This window comes from Ammospiza caudacuta, chromosome 4, assembly GCF_027887145.1.
Source record: "Ammospiza caudacuta isolate bAmmCau1 chromosome 4, bAmmCau1.pri, whole genome shotgun sequence".
Taxonomy (NCBI): Eukaryota; Metazoa; Chordata; class Aves; order Passeriformes; family Passerellidae; genus Ammospiza; species Ammospiza caudacuta.
In genome coordinates, this window is record NC_080596.1 from 17,267,833 (window position 1) to 17,291,570 (window position 23,738).

At 36.2% G+C, this 23,738-nt stretch overlaps 1 protein-coding gene across 2 annotated transcripts in view; it reads right to left on the reverse strand.

Moving 5' to 3' along the window:
- CCSER1 (coiled-coil serine rich protein 1) overlaps positions 1 to 23,738 on the reverse strand; it is a 603,756-nt gene that overhangs the window by 201,943 nt on the left and 378,075 nt on the right. Inside the window, exons 9-10 of one of the 2 annotated variants that reach the window (XM_058803929.1) lie at positions 22,762 to 22,839; positions 15,256 to 15,528 (exon numbers count right to left, since the gene is read on the reverse strand). In XM_058803929.1, the coding sequence (XP_058659912.1) occupies positions 15,448 to 15,528; positions 22,762 to 22,839 (159 nt within the window). In that variant the 3' untranslated portion in view covers positions 15,256 to 15,447. Of the gene's footprint in view, positions 1 to 15,255; positions 15,529 to 22,761; positions 22,840 to 23,738 lie in introns of those variants that run through there. The other variant, XM_058803928.1, reaches the window with a different exon arrangement.

Below are 23,738 nucleotides of genomic sequence, written 5' to 3' on the forward strand. Positions count from 1 at the left end.
TAAGGAAACATTATGTGCTTTATGGAAACATTAAGTGCTACACCAGCTGGCTGCAGCAATAGTATTGTTGGGTCTCTGCTGGTGCTTTGTTAAAAGCACTGGCTGGTCTCACACCCCAGAGAGCCTGGGCAGGATCTCAGGCAGTGGCACCAAAACCCAATAGAGAAGTGAATGCCATGTTGGATTGGCTCTCCAGGTTGTCTGGGGAGAGTTAGTGCAAATTCAGTGGCAAACTGTCAATGACATGTTTAGCGGGAGCGAATCACATCTTCAAGGAGGTTTTGGTCTTCCCCATAAATACCTACTCTTCCCAGTTTCATGATACTGCTCTTTAAACTGCCAGACCTGGCTTTAAACAGCTCTCAAACTGAGGCAGCCAGTAGAAAACTGTTCACTTTTTGAAGTGAAGATGTAAATTCATAAGATGAGTGAGCAGCTCAGCATGACTGAAAGGGGCAGCAGGAAGTCAAATGTCCACTCTGTGATGGATCTGAATCACAGGGTGATCCTTCTCAGGGAACCTCAGGTCTGTATCACTGAAGGCTGTTATTGCTAATAAGTATTTTTGGCTTCCCAGGTTCCTATTAATAAAGAATTATCAACATTTTCCTACTTCCCACTTAGTTTTAACTGTCCCAACTTCACTACTGTTTATATACAGCCCTAAAGGTGCAAAAGAACCGATACACAAACACTTTTTGCAGAAACTCTAAGCTTAAGAGATCCATGTCAGTCTCCAGTATGGTTTTCCTAAAGCTATTCAGATCCCAGAAAATTCTCTGAACAGGCAATGACTTTTGCACATCTCCTTCTAGTTCCTTTGGACTTTCATGAATTATTAATTTCCAGTCTTGAAATGCAGCCCCAAAGCACAACAGCAATCTCAGGAAACTTTAGCAGCCCCCAGCTGATAAAAAGGATTATTTTGGGCATCTTGGGGCTAAATTTCTGATGCACTTGTGTGTATATACATACATGCAAAACATAGCACTCCCTCCCTGCAGGTAACTGGTGTTGCCACCATAATCACTCGGCTCTCTTAAGGCATTTAAAAAGATGAAATGTTTAAATGTGACATTTAAGTAATTATGACAGCATAAGTGAATACCTAAATGAGGACACATGTGGAGACTCAAATTGCCTTAGCAGTGATTACTTGCAGCTCTTGCAAGTCCCTGGCAAACATTATTACATAAATTACCTTTGGATCACAACTTGTGGACAGCTCTTGAAGTTCAATAGCGACATTATTTGAAGAACAACAACACATAAATGATGCAGTTTAAGGTTTAAAAATAATTGTGAAACAGGGACCTACTGAATAACTGTAAATTATCTAAACTGTATCCCAGTGAAGGGAAAGTTGTTCTATTTATATTACAGGGTGTTTTGATTGCGAAGACTTTTGTCCAAAAAAATCTTTAAACAGACAAAAGCAGGCAAATTTTAGAGTGACAACTGTCAGAGCTCAAAATCAGATCTGTACTTGTGAATAAGATCTGTCTCTTTTAAAGGTAAAACTTTGATGAAATTACACACATAATGTGAGGTAGGCAAATGTACAGAAATCTGCTGAAATGCCAGTGACACAGCAGTGTCACAACATGGGAATATGAATTAAACTGCTTTTTGTAGACCTGGAGAATTAATAGGAGGTTAAGAGCAAAGAGCTTGATTTCAGAACTTAAAAGAAGGGAAGCAACAGGCTGTGGAAGGGTAAATAGATGCAACTAGCAATGAAAACTTGCATAAAGAGGATTTGGTTCAGGTTTTATGAAGTAAATGAAATCATTTGATTAAAACATTTGAGAGGACCTTGTCTTCCTACTTTGATTCTAATAATGCTTCATTGTTGAATACATAATCTTTGTCTTTTTCTGGCCCAAAAAAACCCCAAGTAATAAATCACAATTTAAAAAAAAAAATAATTTGCATTAAGAAGTGTGGTTGTATCTCAATAGTCAAAGATGGATCAAGAACTACTAAGAAATCATTACTACTAAGTACTACTAAACTATTAAGACCTTCAAACACCATTAACTCTCAGGTAGTAAAAGAGCTTTTGTTGTTCTCAGCTCAATTTATTTTCTGCCCTGTTTGACATGTCATGAATGCCCCTTCCAATGGAACTATGTCAGAAGCCTTCCCTGGAGTCTTGTTTTGAGCAATTAATAAACAAACCAAAAGCATATGCATGTAAAGAGTTCCAACATGCATGAAAAAAACCAAAAAACTGTTCCTTAAAACTGATGTCCATTTTTGACTCAGAAGAATGAGTAAGAGACATTATAACCTGAAGAAAAAGAGATAATGAAGTTGGTAGTTTTTAAAATATTACCAGGTGTAATTACAAACCCAAAAGGTGAAATTCATGGACTGACTGACAGACAGAAAAATGGTCCAAGGAGAAATGACACTGGATAGTCTAACTAAAGCTATCTCTAGCTTATTTGAATAACCTCCAAGTTAGGCTTACTGAGTTATTTCAGGGAGTTTTTACAAATGTAACTTTTCATCAGTCTGTACTGCAGCTTTCCATATATTGAATGCAGACAATTTACCCACTACCACACCACTGAATTATGTGACCAGAGGTAAAAAACAGGCTACATCTCTGACCTGCATTACATCTCACATTATGAAGCCCAGAGTTAAAACTGGCAGCAATGTCAAGACCTGCCCTAGAATAATTTATTTAAATTAGAAACTCACACAAGTAGTGTAGAAAATATAGTAACTAAAATAATAAAATGTCTGAGATCAAATGTATTTAAAGTCTTTACCAATCATTTCCGGTTTCTTTATTTATACTGTAGCTGGCATATCTAATAACCAAAACAACAAATATTTCATTAAGCAGCATATAATCACCAATTACTGTTAATAGCTATGATTTTACAAGATGGTTGAAGTGTATTTTTACTTACTGATAGCAAATGTTTATAAAAAAATTTTTTTTGACTCAGGGTAGGGAACCAAAAAAAGTTTAAATTCTTTGAAAGCAGTGAATGGATTTAAATACAAGAGAATGATTGGGTTACAGCTATGGGTTTTACTTTAGTAGTGTGTAAAGAACCAGCTGCAAAAATAAGATCTGCTAGCATTTATTTTTAGCATATCATAGTTGAAAATTAGTACTTCGCTTTAACTACTACATTTTACAAATTACCCATTTCATCACAATGTCCATATTAATTTTTTAATCTGCCTTTGGAAACAGAACCAAAAATTAGGGCCTCTGAGAAATTTTCTTTTCCTTCAGAATTTTAGACAGTCAAAATCTCATACTTAAGAATGGACAAAAAGTGTACATATATATAAAGAAAAACTCTAAGATATTAATTATTACTAAGATATTTACTATCACAAGAAATTTGTTATATTGCATACAGACCCAGCCATTTTTAGCATGCTGGGATCAAGTTTATTACTACATAAGGGTTTAACTTTCCAAGAATGAAATTCATCAATATAGTAAAAGGATAAAAGTTCAGAATTTTCCTCCCATTTAAGTACAGGCAAATTCAATTAAATCTATAGCAATATAGCCACTATTTTAAATCCATAAAAGATGAAGTTGAATTTTAAATCAGATGTGAAATGTTTATGTTATATTCCTCTGTTCAGAGAGCACTAAGTTGAGTAATTAGAAAAAAACTGTTTGCAAATGTAAATACAATGAAGCAGCCATTAATTAGCACATGCAAATGTAAGTTCAGAAAATTGCTTATTATCTACAATGTTCAAAATGTTAACTTCTATTTATAAAAATGTAAAGATTATATTCTGACTAATTAGGTGTAAATTTTAAGGATATGCATTAATCATAATTTGTCTTTGCAAAAAGGATTAATTAGTGTTTGCAATAAGCATATGCAAGTGAAGATTAACCATGAATCACACTTGCTCAAGTAACAGACTAAGCCAAGTCAGCACCTCTTTTCTAAAAAAAAAAAAATATTTTACAACAAGGAGAACTACATACTTCAGTATCAGTTCAGAAACTTCCATAGCAAAAATCTACAAAAGGCATGTGACCATCCCGCACAAAAGGCAGGGCAATGCACCTGGCTTACGATGGACCAGAATCCCCTGGTGGAGTGCTCTCATTTTGCACAGACCAGGATCCCAGGGTTCAGTGTGACAGCTGAGAAAAGGTGACAGAATATTCCCTTCTCTCTGCCTCAGAAGTGACAGAGCTGAATACCCACACTGTGTCCCTCCATGTAATGCATGGTTTCATTATAAAATGAGATTTGACCAGAACCTTCAATAAGGCACAAAAACCATACAAAGCCAGAGCAAGGCATAAATTTTAAATAATTTTTGAATTTGGAGAGCTAAACAAAGGAAGCAACAAGCAATTTCTGTCCCCCATTTCTTAAAATCTGCAAATAGCTTTTACTTCCATGTTGACATATGCATTCACAGGAATTGTAACAAAAAAAATCATACTATTCTATTTATGTTCACCCAAATAAATGAACAGTGTATTCAATTTTAGATCCCATTACAAGAAAAAAAAAATAACAAAAAAAGGACGATTCCCATCTCTGACGCCCTTCACAGCAGCCTTTTAAAGGCAAAGGGGCAAAGCAGATTTTTATTGTAGAAATGGTGAACCTTTTTTAGCCAAATACAGTGAAAGTCCCTAAGTCTAGAACATGAGAGTTACATGTGTTCATGCAAAGTGACACAACAATTAATACTCATCAGTACAAGAGGAAGACTTTAGCACCTTTCATGTACAAAAGGTTCCCACAGGAAAACCTCCATTGAGAATACAATGATGGACAAAAAGAGTTTCACTAATGAAAAAGTGCTCTATTAAGGAAAATAAAAGGCAACACCAAATCCCATCCTCCAGACTTACAAATAATTATAATTTCCTCTGAAAACCTACCAGGTCCTCATATTTTTATAAAAAGTTGTGCCTGGGTCCCTTACATTACAAAGATATTTAAAATTTCAACAGCTATTTGATACAAACCCACAGTCAACATGAAGATTTTTGGAGGATGCTGACTACAGTTGGTAGTAGCTGACTACTGACTACTTAAAAACAGTTTTGTACTTGGGCCAATGTGCAACAAAATTCAGTATAAAAAAACATCTGCTTTTCAGTTCCAGGTAAGGATCTATGTGCTCATCTGACCTAGCTAACTGACAAAGATATTGTTAAAGATGGAAGTTTATATTTTGCTAAAAGAAGGCCCTGGATCTTAAATATAATTTAAAGCTACCTTACAGTCTAGTGGTGTATTACCCTGCTATAATGAATTGTTCTGAAATAAGAAAACTATGGGAAGATGAGTTATCAAAGTTAATATTTATTGCAGCAAGCAACTTTACCCTTCCTAAAATAAGTTACTAAAAGAGACCCAAGAAAAAAGCCCTTTAGATACCTTACTTTATATAGATAAAGAGATATTTTGACACTTTATGGAAACCTTAAGTGCTACACCAGCTGCAGCAATAGTATTGTTGGGTTGACATAGTATTGTTGACACTTTATGCTGTGATTTGGATTTTGTTTCCATTTAGGGCTAGAGATGAAATTGCGATCCTTGTGTAGGTAGTATAATCATGTACAATCATAAATTGGTTTGCCAACTTTGCCTAACCTCAGGCCTCATAAATAATTTTGACAACAAAAAAAAGAACAGTTTTCAAGCATGGCTATTCATCAGCCTGTAAAATCCAGAGTTGCTACTGGCCAATTCCTACCTTGGTAAATTGAAATTAAGAGGGTGTCAACATCAGCACACTGCTTCTTATAATCATGTGTCATTTGATCAGCTACTGTGGAAAGGTTGCATTGAATTCAAAGCGGTTACAACGAGGAGGCAGCTTTTTGTGTATTATGTTATGTCTAGTGCCTTTGTGCCATTTTTTACATGGAAAAACAGCAATTATCTAATTGGTGATTAAACAAAGCAAGCTAGAGACACATTCTGGCTCCCTTGTGGCCTTTTTCTAACCAATCCAGGCAACAGTTTGCATCTAAGCATGAGAACCTAAACTGCCCTGTGGATTAAATTCTCTCTCCCAAAACTTGCCTTATCCTCACAGAGCTCAGCAAAATAATTTTAAAAGAACATTTTAAAAGAAACCCTACATGTGGGTTTTCTTGGTTATTTTAATTCTGACTAAAGTTAAGCAAAATAACAGAAATTAGTAGACAAGGAAGCAGTAAAAGCTCCTGCACTTCCAAAGGTCACTGCAATTTTATGACAGCTCTGCAGTTATCAAAACCAGGCCTAAGTGGCAAAGCTTTTTCCCAGTAGTGCAAGCACCAAAACAATGCTGATTTAGACACAGAAACATCTGTAGTAAAGATTATGATAAAAGTGCGGAGTCCATCATGTAGGTCCTCCAGTTATCAGCTACAGCTGAAACTTGTCCACAGATGTTGACTCTGTAGTCAGAGAATGGCTTTTAAAGACAAAGCAGGTGAAAATGACAGCCAACAGCAGGACAAAGTGCCAGAATATTTAAATATCCTCATTATTATTCCTGGAGTGCCTGTGCACCAGCCAAAGTTTACTTGCCTGAAGTAATAGTGATGTGCTAATTCAATATATATTCAGGAAATCCAAACCAGATACAGTACCTCAACACTAACCAAGAGCTTGGAAAATTCCAGGGGAAAAAAAAAAATAAAAAAAAACAAAGAAAGGATTTTGTGACAATCTTGGGCATACAACCTATTTTGCAATAACTGCCAGACATGCTGAGTAAGGCAAAAAAGTGTTACTAAAAATGATGCAGTAACTTTTCCCAATTGGAAATTTTAGTCTACAATCAAAAATTTTCCCTCTTGGCTTCACTGGTACCTCCATATAAACTTGCATTTCAAGACTTTAAGTTATTGGTTCTGCACGAGCAATATGACACCAAAGAAAATAAAAAAGACATATTTCAAGGAGAGATGCCGAGCAAGAATGAGAACTGCAGACGGGGAAGATGACTGTTCACAAATGAGCACAGGAGTAGCATGGAAACCAAAGTGCTGACCAAGAAAAAGTCTCAAAGGAAAAAGGGAAAGGAAAAATACAGGGAGGAACAGAGACTAGGGAATTAGAGAATTGTAATGGGTCAAGGAGGCAAGCTTAAAAGACTAGGAAATGGAAGCACTGGATATTTCCAGATAACATTTCAGAGAAAGATAGAAAAAAAAATTTAAAAATTGAACTCTCCATGGAATATAGTGTAGAGCTTTCATTCCTGATTCCCTCCCCCAGTGCCTCCCACACTTGCCCCTTCCAAAAGAAAATAGTTTCCTGTAGGCAGCAGACCTTTTTCAGAAATAATGCATTTGTTAACCTGTGAGAACTGACCTGGACTTCAGTCTTAGGAGAGGTGTAAGAGGGAAAAAATGTCATGCACTGTGGGAGGTTTCCCTGCTATTTATTTGAAATATCAACATCAGCTCTTACACACACACAGAGTGGAACAAATGTATATGCAAATAAGGGTTAGAGAATAACATTTCACATTACTGCTGGGGTTATATTTAATGAGTTTTATCAAAAAGAAGAAGAAAAAACTTACTACATGCAAAAGAAAGCCCAAATAACTAAGAAAACGTGCAGAAAACATTTTTAAAGACTCACCCTAAAGCCTCAGGGTAGTTCAACAGAATGTTCTGGCATCCCAAATTGAACAAGGAAGCTGAGTCAGGCTGCTCACGTTTCCTTGTCATTCAATCCAAACAGAACTTCCTCTGGCTACAGGTATTGAGCTGTACACTAAATATTTCTGTAGTTTTCTCCATTTGATGGCTAAGAAAGTCTGAAGCAGCAGCAGGTTTCCCCTGGGCAAGAATGACCTAGACAACAGGAACAGTTCTATAGCTTGGCCTTTGAAAGGGCCCCTATGAAAAGGAGGTGAAATTTTGTCATGCAAAATCTTGAGTAGGTATGATTTGCCAGGTGGATTTAATGAGATATTTATTTGGTCTTGCAATAATCTGCTCAAATTAATACAAGAACAAGATGAATATTTTATGAACACATGGCCCCAAGTCTTTGAGCATGTTTTTCATGCTTATGGAGAAATACTTGTACTAATCACAGATTAATTAATGTTATCAGAAGTAAAGAAGCATACTATATTCACTATTTACAACCAAAGGGCAATAGGAGCAACAGCTGGAACAGTGCAGGATAGAAATGAAGCAGAAATGAGAGTCTTCACAAGGAAAGCTACCCAATGTTGTAAAGATATTAAATTTGCCTATCTTAACACTATAACATTAAGCAACTCATCCAGACTTTTAAAGAGCTTCAAGAATTGAAGCAATCTTCTTGTTGTGCAACAAGAACTGTGAGATCTTTTCTGAAGTCCAGCCAGCAATATGGGCAAGGAATATCTCACATTATTCTCCTCTTTATATCCTCCAATTTACTGTCCTAGAACCTTCCACAAATATGTGACATGATCAACATGAAGAAATCATTCTGTGTTTAGCCAGAATAGTGGCATGACCTGCTGAAAATCCAATTCATTATGGCTACTGATGTAAAATAAGCCTGTTGGGAGTCTAAAAAGTTTTCTGTAAATGCCAAAAAGAATCTAAAAGCATTTAAATTAATTTGTACATCTGCATGGTCAGCTAAAAACAGTTGTTCTCTATGCAATCCAAACTGGCAGCACACAGCACAACTCCCTTGATATTCCTTTCAGAGTATGTTACAAATAGTTCAAGAAAACCAAATGGTGGAAAAACAAGTTTTACAGGAATTTCTTTTTTGGTACAAGATAGAATAAACCAATATCATTTTCTAGGCACTTAAAAGATAAATAAAATTCTGCCAAGAATTGAAAATAGCATTATTTTCTTTTCACAGATTCTGAACATAGCAACTAGCATTAAGAACTACAGAAAAGATACCACTTCCTAGTGCCTGAGAGTTATCCTGGATGGGTAATTTTGCTTTAAATGTCTTCTTCTCTTTCCTTCTGCCTAAAAATAAGAAAAAGACTGAGGCAAAACAGCATTTACAAGAAAAAGTGTGACTTTCCGGTTTTTAGTATTGTTGAAGTTTTAGAAGCATGCTTTATGGGTGATAAAAATCATGTTTTATAGAAAAGAAAGGAGAGGATGAGCCAAATGGGACCGTAACGTGGAGAGAGAATAAAAACAATACAGCAAGATAAAAGGAAATGAGCAAAGGAGCAACAGCAGGGGAAAATAATGAGCCAGAACAAAAGCCCCACCACTAACAGGGTTTGCAAATATTTCCAACAGCAAGAGAAATTTGCAGACATGGAAACAAGAGAAAGGAAAACAGAAAAACCTGGTCTTTAGGAATGGAATAAACCAACTAATTTCTTCACTTCCTCCTAAAGTAACGCAGTGCCCAGCTCCTGCAGGGAAAGAAGAGGCCCCTTGGCCTGGAATATCAATGGAAGTCAATGGATGTATGCACAGCAGTCATCACCAACACCATCAGTCTCAGTGGATCCAGGTATTTTGGAACACAAGTTATGCAGTTCCATTTGTTCCTGAATTTGTTATGGACCTAAACTCACACCTCTAATCAGCCACTTTATAATACTCATCTCTCACGTTACCAGATCTGTAACTCCATGCACAAAGATGCTGCCAGGCAGCTCCACAATGAACACACACACAGGGCACAGTAAGCATCACTAAAGCTGGTGTCACCTCTCTGAAAACATATTGAAGAGCATGAAAAAGCACCAGGATTCAGAGAAGTGAAGGAAAAAAGATGAGGGAAAAGCACTGTGAACCTCCAAATCAGTGAAGAAGGAAGAGAGAGTGTTCCAGGGACTGAAGAAGTTACACACACTGTGGCCTCTGGAGAGAACTGGACTGGAGCAGATGGATATGCCCTGAAGGAACTGCAGCCCATGGAGAGCCCACACTGGAGCATCTCCTGAGGCACAGTAAGACACTCAGTCCCAGATCCCAGTTAAAATCAGGAAAGGACAACTGACACAACCTCTTAGCCCTGCCTTGAGTTCATTGAAATGCTCTCATCATTTCCAGAGTTCCATAAGTAACATTACCTATGGCTTCAGCTCATTTTATATTTAGATTTGCAATCCAGCAAGCTTCTGACACAGAAAAAAATGGGCTCACTTCTGTCCGGGTATCAGAATGATGAAAAATTGCTGGATTTATTTTGCTACACATATGTGTGTGTAGATATATATATCAACCAATTCCAAAAGTTCCACAAGCCGTCAATAAAACTTGTGATGATGGGAGTATGAGCAGATGCATGAAAATGTCTGAAAAGCTAACTGTTCATCATTAGTCTCATGATTTTTGTTCATGTTAAATTTCTGTTCAATTGCTTAAGTGTTTTTTGGGCTATCTGGATGCTTGCAAAACATAGAGGATCTCAAAAACTGACTTCATTGAAGCCTGATAGAATCACTGACCTGGTCCATTTGCAAATTTTATCTCTAACCAGTGAAACTTGGCTTCTTCCATGTTGTCTTTGTCTCTCTAATGTCTAAAATGTGGCAATTTCTTAGGGGTTCTCTTGGCAGAATTTATTCATAACACAACAGGACTCCTGTAGTATATTTGCCTCTGCATTAATTTTTTCTCCTGAATCATTTCACAGACTGAAAATGAAATAATAGACATACACACGTACACAAAGTTATATGCTTTTTTAATACCTGCCCATTGGGAAGCTCATGTCTTTGATCTGTACACTTAAAACTGTTTAATGTGTTTGAGACATGAAGATCTTACTGTCTCCATCACCTGTTTCATGCAGTTGTGCTTTCCCCATTCTTTGCTTAAAATGTAATACGTCAGTGCAGGTGTTGGCACTTCTCTCCAAATATTTGATAGCATGCATGCACCATTACACATAGTATCAAATACAAAACTACCACTTAATTTCATCATTAAACTCATCATTAACAGCACCACCAAGCTTTTCCTTGGTGTCTTGAAACAAATTAAATTCTCCCTGAAAGTAATGAAGCTGGTTCTGAATATAAAGTTATAATATGGTATCTAATTCAAACACTTTCAACTCCAGCATGATTTAATAGGTGCACACACAAAAATATATCTTTGCAAGGTTTTTTTTTGTAATGCATTTGCTAGCAACCAAACAGAATTTTTTCCCCTTTTATTGCTGGTATCCAGTAGATTCTAGTTTCATTTTAATGCTTTTTTGTACAATACAAAAGAAACATTACTACTTCCCAAATCTCATTTATAATCCTTTCCCTTCATGCTCCTTCTTGCTGTTTTATCATTAATGTTAATACTCTGTTGACTCTTAAGAAGTAGAAGTTTCCATTACTAAAAATGAATAAATGAATACTAAGAGAGCACTGTTTTGAAATGGAGGCCAAGTACACAGCCTGGATATAGTTCTCACTGCACTTCTATTGAGGAAGGAATAGCAATAGGCAAACAATAGAAATGGTACTTTTTGTTTCTTTAGTATTATATACTGGCTTTATCCCCCTAAGTTTTAACATTTACCTAAAATTCTAGAGCATACTGAGCAGTTTAAACTAGTGAAGTGACCAAATAGCATAAATATACCTAAAACCACTGGTTAAAACTGGGTAAACTCAGTTTCAGAAGATAAGCCACTGAGTAGCTCTCCTATCTACTCAAAACCAATGAAATTTCTAGCTGTTTCACCATGTACACAGTACCTATGACCACAAAAAGTCTTAATGATCATGATACAAATTATTTAAAATGCCTTTCATAAGCATGATAACCTACTGGAATTTTTTATTGCCCCAAATGCATACTGAGTTACAACAGAATAATTCCTATGCCAATATTCACAATATTCTGTGTTTTCAGATTGAAATAACTTCAGAAGATTAAAACAAACAAAAAACCCCCAAAACCACTATCTGATAAAAATATCTGCCTTCAATTCAAGCAGGATGTAACCTTTCTGCCTCTCTACAGTACCCCAGGTTTTTTGAGACTTGCCTGCCTTTGACTGCTCATAACTGTTTAAATCACTCTTGTTCCTTCTCAGCCTTTCAACATTTATCACAGAATATTTGCTCTGGGTGTAACATTTTTGCACCTTTGTTACTTTTAAGTCCATTCACTCAGCTTCTACTTTTCCCCCTCCTGTGCTGTACAAAACAGCCTTGCACTCGCACATTCAGAAGTCCCCGGAGGAAAGTGCAGAAAGCGAACTCAGGTTAGCTGGTAGCACTTGAAATGCATCAAATGGAGACAAAACACTGTGTGCTGGTTAAAGTAACAGACCTCTGCATCTGTTAAATGCCAATGCTCAGAATGAGAACAAAGTATTTTGTCAATAGTGTTTTAGTGTTCTATCTCTGTTAACTTGGTGTTACCATTGCTTGAAACATGACACAGCCTTTGGATCAGGCTAATAACAAGAGCATCATTTGTTTTTGCCTGGCTTACTAGGATATTTGCAGAATACTTTATTTTTGAATATTTACAGGGTAACCAGGATAACTTACTTGAGCTCCAAAGGGCAGTTACCAAATGACCAGGTCACTATCACTCTTTTTGCACCAGTTGTTCAGTTTTTGATAGCTATGTAGTTAACACCTTTTATAGCATTTACCTGGCAAGGTTTTGGTGGTGGGAGGAGAGCAGGGGTGGTTTTATCAGCTAGAAGTTTCTGTCTTAGAGATATCAGTAGCAAGCACTTACTCTGTGAATGATCTTTCAATAACAAGCAGTCCAACTAATTACAGGCATTGCATGACACCAGAGGCTTCATGGCTATGCAGTTGCTCATCATCAAAGGAAAGAAACCTTTGCAGTGTGGTAAAACCATTTGTACGGGTAACAGAGATGTCATATGCACTTGACATCCATGGAAAGAGCAAGGTATACAACATGTTAACAAACATATAAGACAGACCCCAACTGGGTTCCAGAGTGAGGAGAAAGAAATTAATGTTACCATCAGACTCAAACAAGCAGTTATAATAGCAGATTTACTGCAATGCTCCCACAACTGACCAGAAGCCACTGACCTTTTGTGATCACCTCTTGTGATCTAAGATCACAAAAGGCTGTGCAAGAGTGAGCAATAAAATACATCAAAGAAAGAGATAGGTACTAGGAACATTATGTATTTTTAATTTTGGATTGTTTGAACTAGATGTGCTGTATCACCGTCTACTGCAATAATAATTAAAAAAAAAAATCTTTCATCAGTCTGTTAAGACTTTAATTAAACAGGCATTAAGTTCTTGCCTATGCATGCAAAGTATTGATTGTGTATCCTTGAAGCCTGAATAGTCAGTCATGTTTTTTTCCAGATCATTCCAATGCTAGGTGAGCAAAATAGCAAACTGAGAAATTTTTATTGCTTCATACTACTTTGTAAAGTTAGAGAAAATCAAAATAAAGAAAAAAAGGTATTGGAAGTTATGGATAATTTCATGGGAAAGTTAAAAACCCAACTCTAAAACTCCAACCCAAATGCCAAAGGGCTGGGTTGAGTTTTGCACTGAAATACTGGCTGCTAGCAACATGTCCAACATCTCTGTGATGCAACAGATACAGAAATAAACTAGCTCTTTGAGTATTTTAAAGCATCCTTTCACAGACTTTGGAGGAACAGGCAAAAAGCTTCTTTATATAGAAAGTGAAACTTATTTCCTTCTCATTGGAATCCTGGAAACATCTTTTTAATTCCACTGTTCTTGCACTAACTTACACAATTTTTCACAACCTCTCCATTATCCATATATATATTTCTTTAAGTGAAATGCAGATCTCTGTGCCAAAAAGTCACAATGAAAAATGTTATCTCTATCTTCTTCCAAGAGCAGTATCTGACAAAGACTGAAAATATTATCATAAAAAAGAGAGTGATGAAGGACAGAAGCAAGAAGTAGGCATTTCTATGCTTATCAATGATTACAAAAAGGATTTTTGTTCAAGGAACTAAGGAAGAATTGTAATAGGTGAAGTTCAACAAGGAAGGTGAAGTTCAAAAGGATAATATGCATATGTTTGCTCCTGTTGTTTCTTTAAATTATGTATTAGCTACTTAATTGCTTTTACAATATAATTCCAACAAATACATTATGAACTATGCAATTATACACACAAAGAAATTCCAGGCAGCCTGACCAAAAGGGCAAGAGAGGATGCTGAAGGATGACTTGGGATCAAAGAAAAGACAATGTGAGACTGAGAAACAGTAACATCATGTTAATTGGTACAGAATCAGCCAACATAATGAAACATCCCCTGGGAAGAAGGTTCATTCACTTTCAAGACTGGCATGAATATTTAGCTGAATACTTTTATTTTCAGTTCTGCTCCATTTAGGAATAGCTGCTAAGATGTTATTTTTGAACGAATGCAGTATGTCCTCTGTTTAAAATTAAAGCTACAGGTGCTAAATGTTGCTCCAGTTGAGGGACTGTCCGTATTATATACTCTGAGGCCTGACTGAAATAGTGCAGTAAAAAGATTCAAGCATTGTTTCTTGTTAGTAAAAAAATATATTAGGAGAAAAGGGTAAAGAATACTGCTGGCACAACCACCTTCTTATCTTACCTGGAAAAGGTGAGTGTAGGGCACATCCTGGTGAATGAAGTCCTTCTTGGATAAGGTTACAGAAAAGTAACTGACAGGGGCGAATTTCTCTGCTTTCTTGCTTAATAAAGCCCTAAACCTGGAATTGCCCTTCCCCACCCACCCCACCCCTCAGGACAACAGCCACCATCCACTCAAGCAGCACAGTCACATCCAGCAAACACAATGTTTACCTTCCCCCCAACTGATTGCTCTCTTAGCAATGTTTGTTGAAATCCACAGGAAAATTGGATAGAAAGTACAGTAAAGCTATGATTCTAATGGATTAAAAAATCAGTGTATGCTTTTAGGATCAGCTCTTCTGCTTCCTGGGATAAAGCTGGGTAAATTCTGGCCTTCTAAAAGCTTACCAAACGCCCTACAGAAATGGTTCTTGCATCCCATGTAAGAATTATGTATATCATTATGAACATTTATCAGGTATAACACATACTGAAAGGTCCTGACCCTGTATTCACAGTCAGTGCAATAGTGTTTTTACTGAAAAAGGAAAAATACAGATTTTAAAAAATAATGGTTTCCTCAGGTTTCTAGATCTTGGAGACATATTTTTTCCATCTCAAGAAACAAGCATGAGTGAAGGATTTTCTTACATTTTCTTACTTGCAGTGAATCACCAATGGATGACTAAGCGCACAAAATGGTAAGAAAAATTTTTATTTCAAATAATAACTTTGTCATAGCTTACTAATAATTTATTCATAGATACACTTAATGATGAAGATACTGCCAAAAAAGTGATGTTTGACCACTCATAATACAAATATTATCTTAAGCAGTAGAATTTTGCCAGCCATGGTAGCTTGCAGCCCATTTCATATACAGCAGTATTTAATTATATCCGTAAGTGCAGAGTGTCCAGATGTTGCATTTTAATTTAATAATGATGGAACCAATGAGATGTTGATAGGTTTGTAAACTAAGCCTTCAGAACATGGAGAGTTCCACAGGGCCTTTAAAAACAAACAAAACAAACAAACAAAAAAGAAAGAAAAGAAAAAAGAAATGAAATTAAATGAAATCTTAGTGATGCATGGTTTGATGGCAACACAAAGTAAATGAAGAATTACTGTTTCTGCTGTATGCAGTCATGCAGGCAGCATGTAATAATAAAGCTTCTTTCACACTAATGATCACAACACAACAATGATTCAATATGACTGATCAGCTTGCTCATGACACTGTTCCAGTCAGAAAACCCTTATGTATAACAGACTCTGTGTTTTTACTGGAATAAGGTCACCACACTGAACTAACAGAGGAAATCTACATGCAACATGCACACAACATTAAAACATTTCCACATTACAATAAAACTGTGTAAGTAGATCAGTCTGTAATAAAAAGCAGTCACCCTAAGTGTACTAATGCAGCAAAACCCATACACATTGCTTATAATGCAGTGGTTATCCATGCCCCATTTCTCAATTTTGTTTGTTGATCTTTTCTTCAAGGTGAAATCAAATTTTTATCCTTTTTCAGAAAATATACTCAACACCTATCATAAAATGCTGCTATTTTTTAGAATTCTTGATTATTATTGAGTGCATTTTACTAAATCCCCAGTTCATTCTTTTGAACTTTATTTAGAAGGCTTAGTGCTGCTATTTTCTACCCTTACAAATAAGACACTGCTAGTATTCAACAACGGATTCAGCAAGGTATAGTCTGGTGGAGAGCTTTTTTGTTTCAATCAAATAAACCTACTCAAACATCCTCATTGTCAGTGTCCTACTGCTTTCTATCCTTAATGTAACAGATCACAGTGGATGTAGTAAGGATGTGCTATGAATTGTAGGGATAGCTGCACACTTAGGTTCCTACTGAGAGTAGTCATGAACTGCTTTCTTTACAATAGAAATAATGCAACTAGAACATACTGCAAATACACTACTGCAATTAAATTTTGAAAAGTCACACTTGTAAGTACAGCACAGAAATTAAAGTAAGAAATTATACAAAAAGTCTAGATGGATAAATTTAAGTGAAAAAGCAAACTTCTGGAGAAGTCTAAGGAGGAGACAGTGATGGAGCTAAAGCAGAAAAAAGTGGGAAGAGTTCTGTCTGAACCCAACAAAACTTCTAGGACAAAAAATTAGGAATATCTAAACAGCTTCCTCTGCTTCTCCCCCTATTCCTCTCCCCCACCCCAACACATCTAAGCAAAACTAGTAAGTTCAGTCAATACTTCAAAGTACCTCATATTTGATTGTACTTTCAAAGCAAGATAGCAGTGGCATAACTGCAGATACAAAGACAGAAGGCTGTGACAGAAAAATGTAGAATAAACAGAAAGATTTAAAATTTAAAAGGCAAGAAAAACACTGCATTGTTGTTGAAAATTACAGGAAAAGAGTGCTTTTTTAAAAACCTAAAAATTACTAGTACTATGTTAAATTCAAGTCTGCGAGGAAACTCAGTCATAATACCATCATATTACTACAAATATTTAAACAGCACAGAGCTTATCTATACAAGCATCCAAAAGCCCACTTGCATGCCACAAATCAAAACTGAAGATCACTCACATCAATTAAGCATCACTGCAGAAGGCAAATTTCATTTTCCCTTACTCCTGAAGATGGCAAAATTAAATGCAACATATCCTGCTGATAATCAGCCACAGAATCAAAGTGTCTTTTTCATATGGCACACCTCAGTTTCTGTTCCAGAACCCACTTACTACTGAAGTTTCTGTGAAATCCTGTCCTCACTTTTCATATAGTACCACAAACACCAAACCCTCAGGACAAGCATTTATCTTCCAGTGAATTCGGCACCAGTAACTTGAACTGTTTTTCCCTGTCATGAGCAGGTGCAACAATTCATTCCTGTTCATGACCTGGTGGTTAAATGTAATTCAAACACCAAGTATGAAGAGGTTTGATGGTGAAGTAATGTGCTTCACAAGTGTTGGTGGAAGGCAATCATTAAAACCAAAAGAAGTATCATCCTAGCTTGACACCATCAAAGCTTGATAATTTGTACACAAACATACTCCAGAAAACAGATTTTGAAATGGTATTTTGAAGTTGTATAGCAAAAAATGGAAATTGGACATGAGAATGAGAGAAAATGAATGTTAAGGGAAGTTTTAGGAAGGGATGCAGCATATCAAGAACAACTTGGTTATCCAAATATTAACAGGTACACAGACATACAATCAAAGGAAATACTGAAATGGTTAATGGCTGGTTTGATTTCTAAAGATTTCTTTTTTTAAAGTAATTTTGCATTAGGGAAAGGTATATTATGCACAAGTTTTTATTATTTGCCTGTATACATGAGACTACAAACTCATAGACTAAATAAAAAAAATGGAGAAAAGTAACTCAGGAGTAAAATACAACAGCAGATGGACATCAGTCTCCAAGGGAAGGAGCAGAGGCAGAAGTAGGATGTATTTTCCAGTTTAGGTGGCAAAACACAACTCACTTAAGGCACTAATAAATACACAAACAGGGCAGGAGAATATTTAGATTAGACTGGAAAGTTCAGAAAATTCAACTACGTCACTGTTCTGTTCCCTGCGTTTCTGAAAGAGAGGGGACAATGCAATGCAGTCCCTTTACAGTATCCTTCACCCATGCTGGCTGCCTGGCTGGCAGCTGGGGAGGAACAGGAGCACAGCAGGAAGGTGCAGTTAGAGCACCCTCCTCCCTGCCTTCCACTTCTTCCCAATCAAACACAGAGGCTCTGCAGAAGGGAATGCCCAGGTTTTGAGAGGTTAAGGGAGGCATGCTGTCCAAGGTAATGCACAGCAAGCTACAAAACAAATATCCTAAAATATGTATCAGTATGGATTTTAATATTGCATGATGGTACAGGTGATAAAAGTCAGTGCCTTATTTGTCCCACAGCACTGTTGTGAACACAGTGCTGGTGATCACCAAAGAAAGGTAATTTTTGTCTGTGCAAACCAAACTGCAGCAGATCAACAGCAGCAGTACACAAGTTTGTTGTCTGAGACATCAGAAGCATCACACAAAATGTAAGGACCACTACACCGGAAAGAATGCTCATTAAATGGGGAATGATTTTAGAACCAGTCCAAAGCCTGTTTACATCAGCTTCAATCTCAATATGAAAGGCAAAGAACAAACAGAATAGCAGTTCTCAGATATGAAACCTATAACATAAGCAGAAAGCAAACAGAAAAGGCATTGCAGAAATCATGTCAGCTTGTAGGAATTTCTACTTTGTGGAGGATAAAATTAAGTACAAACTCTTTTAATCCAAAGACTGATAAAGATTGACAAAGTGGTGCTGAGTTGTACTTCCCCTGGTGACAGAAATAAGAATTGCCCTGTTTGATTCTTCTTTGAGAGACATTTTAATGCAAGTTAATCAGCAGTGCTCATGCTGCAGAGTGCTTGTGTGAGGCCTGCACAATACTTGACACTTCCTATTTTGCTGGCAGCCATTATTAGATGTGTATCCCTTAACATGAACTTGCAATCTGTCCCAGTGCTAGCCAACTGCATCTATCCCTCTTATGGTCCATTTCAGCTACCTCACCAACATGAAAGAAATTCTTCCTTGATCTCTCAATAAAAGAAAACTCTGCAAGCACAGAAAGATGGATGAGGTTAAACTGGCAATGATTATTAAAGACACATTAATAATTTATTATTTAGCAGACTCAACATCAATCTGTTGCACACATGGCTCTCTCTGCAAGACACCCAACATGTTTTAAATGATTCTAAGTAAACATATTGGAAAACAGAATAAATTTAGGTCTAACATAAGATGAGGATTCCTTGACACACTGCCCTAGAAAGCAACCAGCCTTTATAGAAACCCTGAGAGCCTTCCAATGTCTTCCCCGGTACACATACAATAGTCGTGTTGATATCTTACTTTCAATTTCCTCAAGGAGCAAAGTTGTCATGTTATTCACTTAAGGACACTGTAGCATTTCTCATCATGGAAGATCCCCTTTTGTCCTTATCAGAAATTACTTTAAACTTTGTTTTAATTCCGTAATTAAGTTTCGCATTAGACTGTTTTAATACAGAAAAGACATTAAGCAGTTTACTTTCCAGTTCAAACAGTTCTTTATGAGGAACATTATCTTTACTGCTACAGACTTTGTCTTCTACTTGCTTACTAAAACAGTACTCTAAAGCAATTTCTGCTGAAAAATCTCTTGTGCTGTACAGGGAAAAAAAATCAGAGCTCTATCGGAAATATTATCCAAGAATTCAAAGCTATTGCAGGACATTGCATCATCTAAACTTTACTGATCACCTTGACAGTCAAATTCTGACTGTAATTATGTTATAACCCCTAAAATAAAATACATTTTAACAACTTCCATTCTGGTAACTGCTCACACACCTAAAACACTCATTCAATACTGTTTATACTTTTTCAGAGCAGTCCACAAAAACAAGAACATTTCCTCTTTGTGAAACACTGCATTTCCTTCTTCTTCACCCATTCCTTCCTAAATATAGACTCGCCTCCAGCTTTTTTTCATTACTGTACACCCTATGGACAAAAGGATTAATTCCTCATCTAAGTCAAAGTCAGAACTTCCATTTACTTTTAATGACACATCTAAATGAACTCCAAGGCTAAAGAACTGTCTCAACTACTGGAAGATGTCCAGAAGCAAAAAAAAAAAACAAAAACAAAAACAAAAAAAAAAAAACAAAAACAAAAACAAAAACAAAAAAAAAAAAAAACAAAAAACAAAAAAAAAAACAAACTGAAGCAGTGGTTTATTTTGGGACTAACCCTTCTCAATTTTTTCAACTGCAAAACAGGTAACTTAAGATTACACAGTGGAACAAAAGAATATATGAGAATATAAACCAAATCACTCATAGAGGCATTGTTTTAAGCATTTCTAAATTATTACACTGTGTAGTGTATATTAGTATTTGTACTACATTCATTAAACAATGCCACACAAATTCCTGGTAGCACTTTTTATCCAACTACTATTAGCTTCTAAATTTGAATTAAGGAAAAAAAATGTGAGGATGTCTGTTGTTGTTTGATTTTTTAAATTAAAGCAGCACATTTGTAATGATGAAATGAAGTAAAATTTTCTGCTTACCTCTTAAACCAGATCTGAAATATTCAATGTATACTATTTTCAGAATGTGTAACTAATGGGGTGAAAAATACATATTGTATTGTCTGATTTGTTTTGTATGTTTCTATTTAATCAAATTTCATATTAGCACAATATTCTTGTAGTTGTACACATTTACTGACATCTGAATAAAATGATGTACAGATACTAGATACTACTTGCAACAGTTACAAGTTGTTCTTTAAAATCTCATGCAAAAGCCAAGAACGTAAATGTAATTGCCACTTGGATTCAACAGAAACACAGCTGAACTTAGCATTAATAGCTTTCCTTCACAGAAAAGCTGCACAATCTGATAAATAGAAGAGCAAGAAGTTTAAACAGTATTACAAAAAGTGTTAACACTATTTATTTGCACATTCCTCCTCACTGAGTCCCCCTAATTGTGATCATAGCAGGTTTGTGTTACTCCTGTAAATTCATTCAAATTTCTCTGCTATCAATCCCTTGCAATGGAAATTTCACAAGAACTCTGTACCACATAAATACAGGTGAAGTGTTGTTCCATAGAAAAACATTCAACATTTCCTTTTATTCCTGCACTGCAACAGACTATGAGATAATGTATGAGATAATATATTACTGAAACTGTGATAAGGTAGGAATTTTACCAGGGAAGGCTGAAAAATATGTTCCCCTAATTGAAGAGAATGATGCTAAAGGAAAGGATTTATTTGACTTATTGTAGTTATTATGACATTTAACACTCAAATCTCAGCCAGAAAATTGAACCTGTTTGGGAAACGAGGTTCTAATGTTATTTTTTACTCCCCACCAAACTCCAAGGGAAAACAGACTGGAAAAAGGAAAAAATATGTAATCTGCTAACAGCATGAATCCCTGCAGCATAAGTACCACATATTTGATTTGGGAGAAAACAACCAAAAGCATAAATTATATCTGCTTAAAAAAAACACCAGGCGAACAACATAACCCAAAAATAAACAAAACAACAAAAATGCCCCTAACTTTACATGTTTCCTGTTCCCATTTTCAGTCAAATTTTATTTGACATCTAATTCACAAGAAAGTACTGTGAAGGATAACTGGTCACAGAAGTGGATATCATATTGCAATATAGAAATTTTTTTTAAAATATTTTTGAATATTCTGGATTTTTCAGCAGTAACATATACACACCTCAGAGTTTCAGTAAATTCCACCAGACATGATTTCACAGATACAGTAGAACATAAGAGTTCATGTTTGGTAACCCACAAAAAAGTCAGTGCAGATAAAACTTCCCGTATTAAAGCGTGAAATTTTGATGTTTCTATTCACAGAAGACAAAACTTTAATGCTCCACTGAAACAGAACTAAAAAAAATATTTCAAAGCCTGCTTTAATTCCAGAGGTCTTTCCATAAACTTGAATCAGCATGTTGATCTATACCAATGAACAACCATAGCACTACTTTGCAGAAGAGTTTCTTAAAAATCATTGTTAGACTTTGCACAAGTCCCAGAATGGAACTGTCCTAAATGTTCGACAAAGATTATTCCAGAGGCTCATGTGAGAATCTCTTACCTATATTCAGGCAACACCACACACAGACAGAATATTTCCATTTTGAAGTACTGGGGAAAAATTATTTCTACAGTTAAGGATTCTTCATTGCCTGCATTCTTGCATGAGGACACAAATTATCAATACACATTCTAGGAGAAATTCTGGCAGATGCTCTTTAGGAAACAGAATTTTAACATCACTTGGCAAAACGGTACTTATTCCATTATCTTTCAATTTTCAAATCTTGTTTAGACAGCATATGACAATTCTAAACATAATAACCTCATTAACTGTCAGAAAGTGTGCAAATAAATACTGAAAAAAATTACAAAGCACTAATACATACCATCCGCATTCATTTATGCAAATTCTTAGCTCTCCATAAAGCCTAAAATTAACAGGGCATTGGCGTGCTGGCAGGCAGTTGTAATTATCTTCTCATGTTTCTGAAGGTACTTTAGAATCACCAAATCCATGCATGGACAACAACAGCAGAGGCAAACCAGCTGACAGAAGTCTGAACGCCCACAAACACAATAAAAAAATACTGTTTGATACAGCTACTTACATCATGGCCAACGAGTTCTGTCTGTGTGGATTTATCTGCTTGGCAAGCCAGAGCCTTCTGAAAGCACTGAGCCTTTTCCTGTAAAACAAAATAACGTTGCATAGGTGAGTCATGGTTTTCCTCACTGGGCGTTGCCGCTCCAAACATCCAGATAAATTCAAAACTCATGCATGGACAGCTGGTAAGAAATAGATTTATTATGGTGCTATTCACACTGGGAGGTTGATTTCCTTCCTATTGTATGCTTTTATAAATTTATCTATCTTTCTCTTAAACAGAGGGTGGACTCAGATAGTCCAACTCTGTGCTACGGTGGGGCCCACAAGAAGGATGGCACTGAGGCAGACAGGTATGAAGCTCTGAGCAGCTGCAGGGACTCCAGCAAATACCAGCACCACTCCAACAGCAAAGAAATAATTTACTTGAAAATATCAAGGAATATGAACACTTGCAGATCACAAGCCTGACATGACTTCTGCCTTCCCCAACAGAAACATGTTAACCAAACCTAAGCATTTCTTGGGTATTGCACTGATTTCTGCTTTTCCCATCCTTGTCCCTCTGTACCTGAATAATTTTTGGAAGTGTGGCATGGCATCTCTGACCAGGCTTGAGCAAAGATATCTGGCTGCTTTGACCCAAAAAAAGCCCAGATTGTTATACTTCCTCTGAAACTGATCACTAAGCTTGCTGACTCTCATGAAGCCCATGAGCATCCTATTTCAGTTTCCAGAAGAAGGTATTTGATAAAACAACTCTAAATATGTGGGGTAAGGCAGGAAAAGGCACACAGGAGGGGAAGGAGAATGCAAAATTCTTTACTGCATTGATTTATGTTTTCCTGCTTACTGATTCAGTTTAATTTTTCAGTTGTATCGGTAAAAAATGCTTACCTTGAACTCAAACTCCTCAAGATGTACAAAATATAACTGAATGCTACCGACAGGAATGTATTGCAATAAAACAGAATTAGTTTA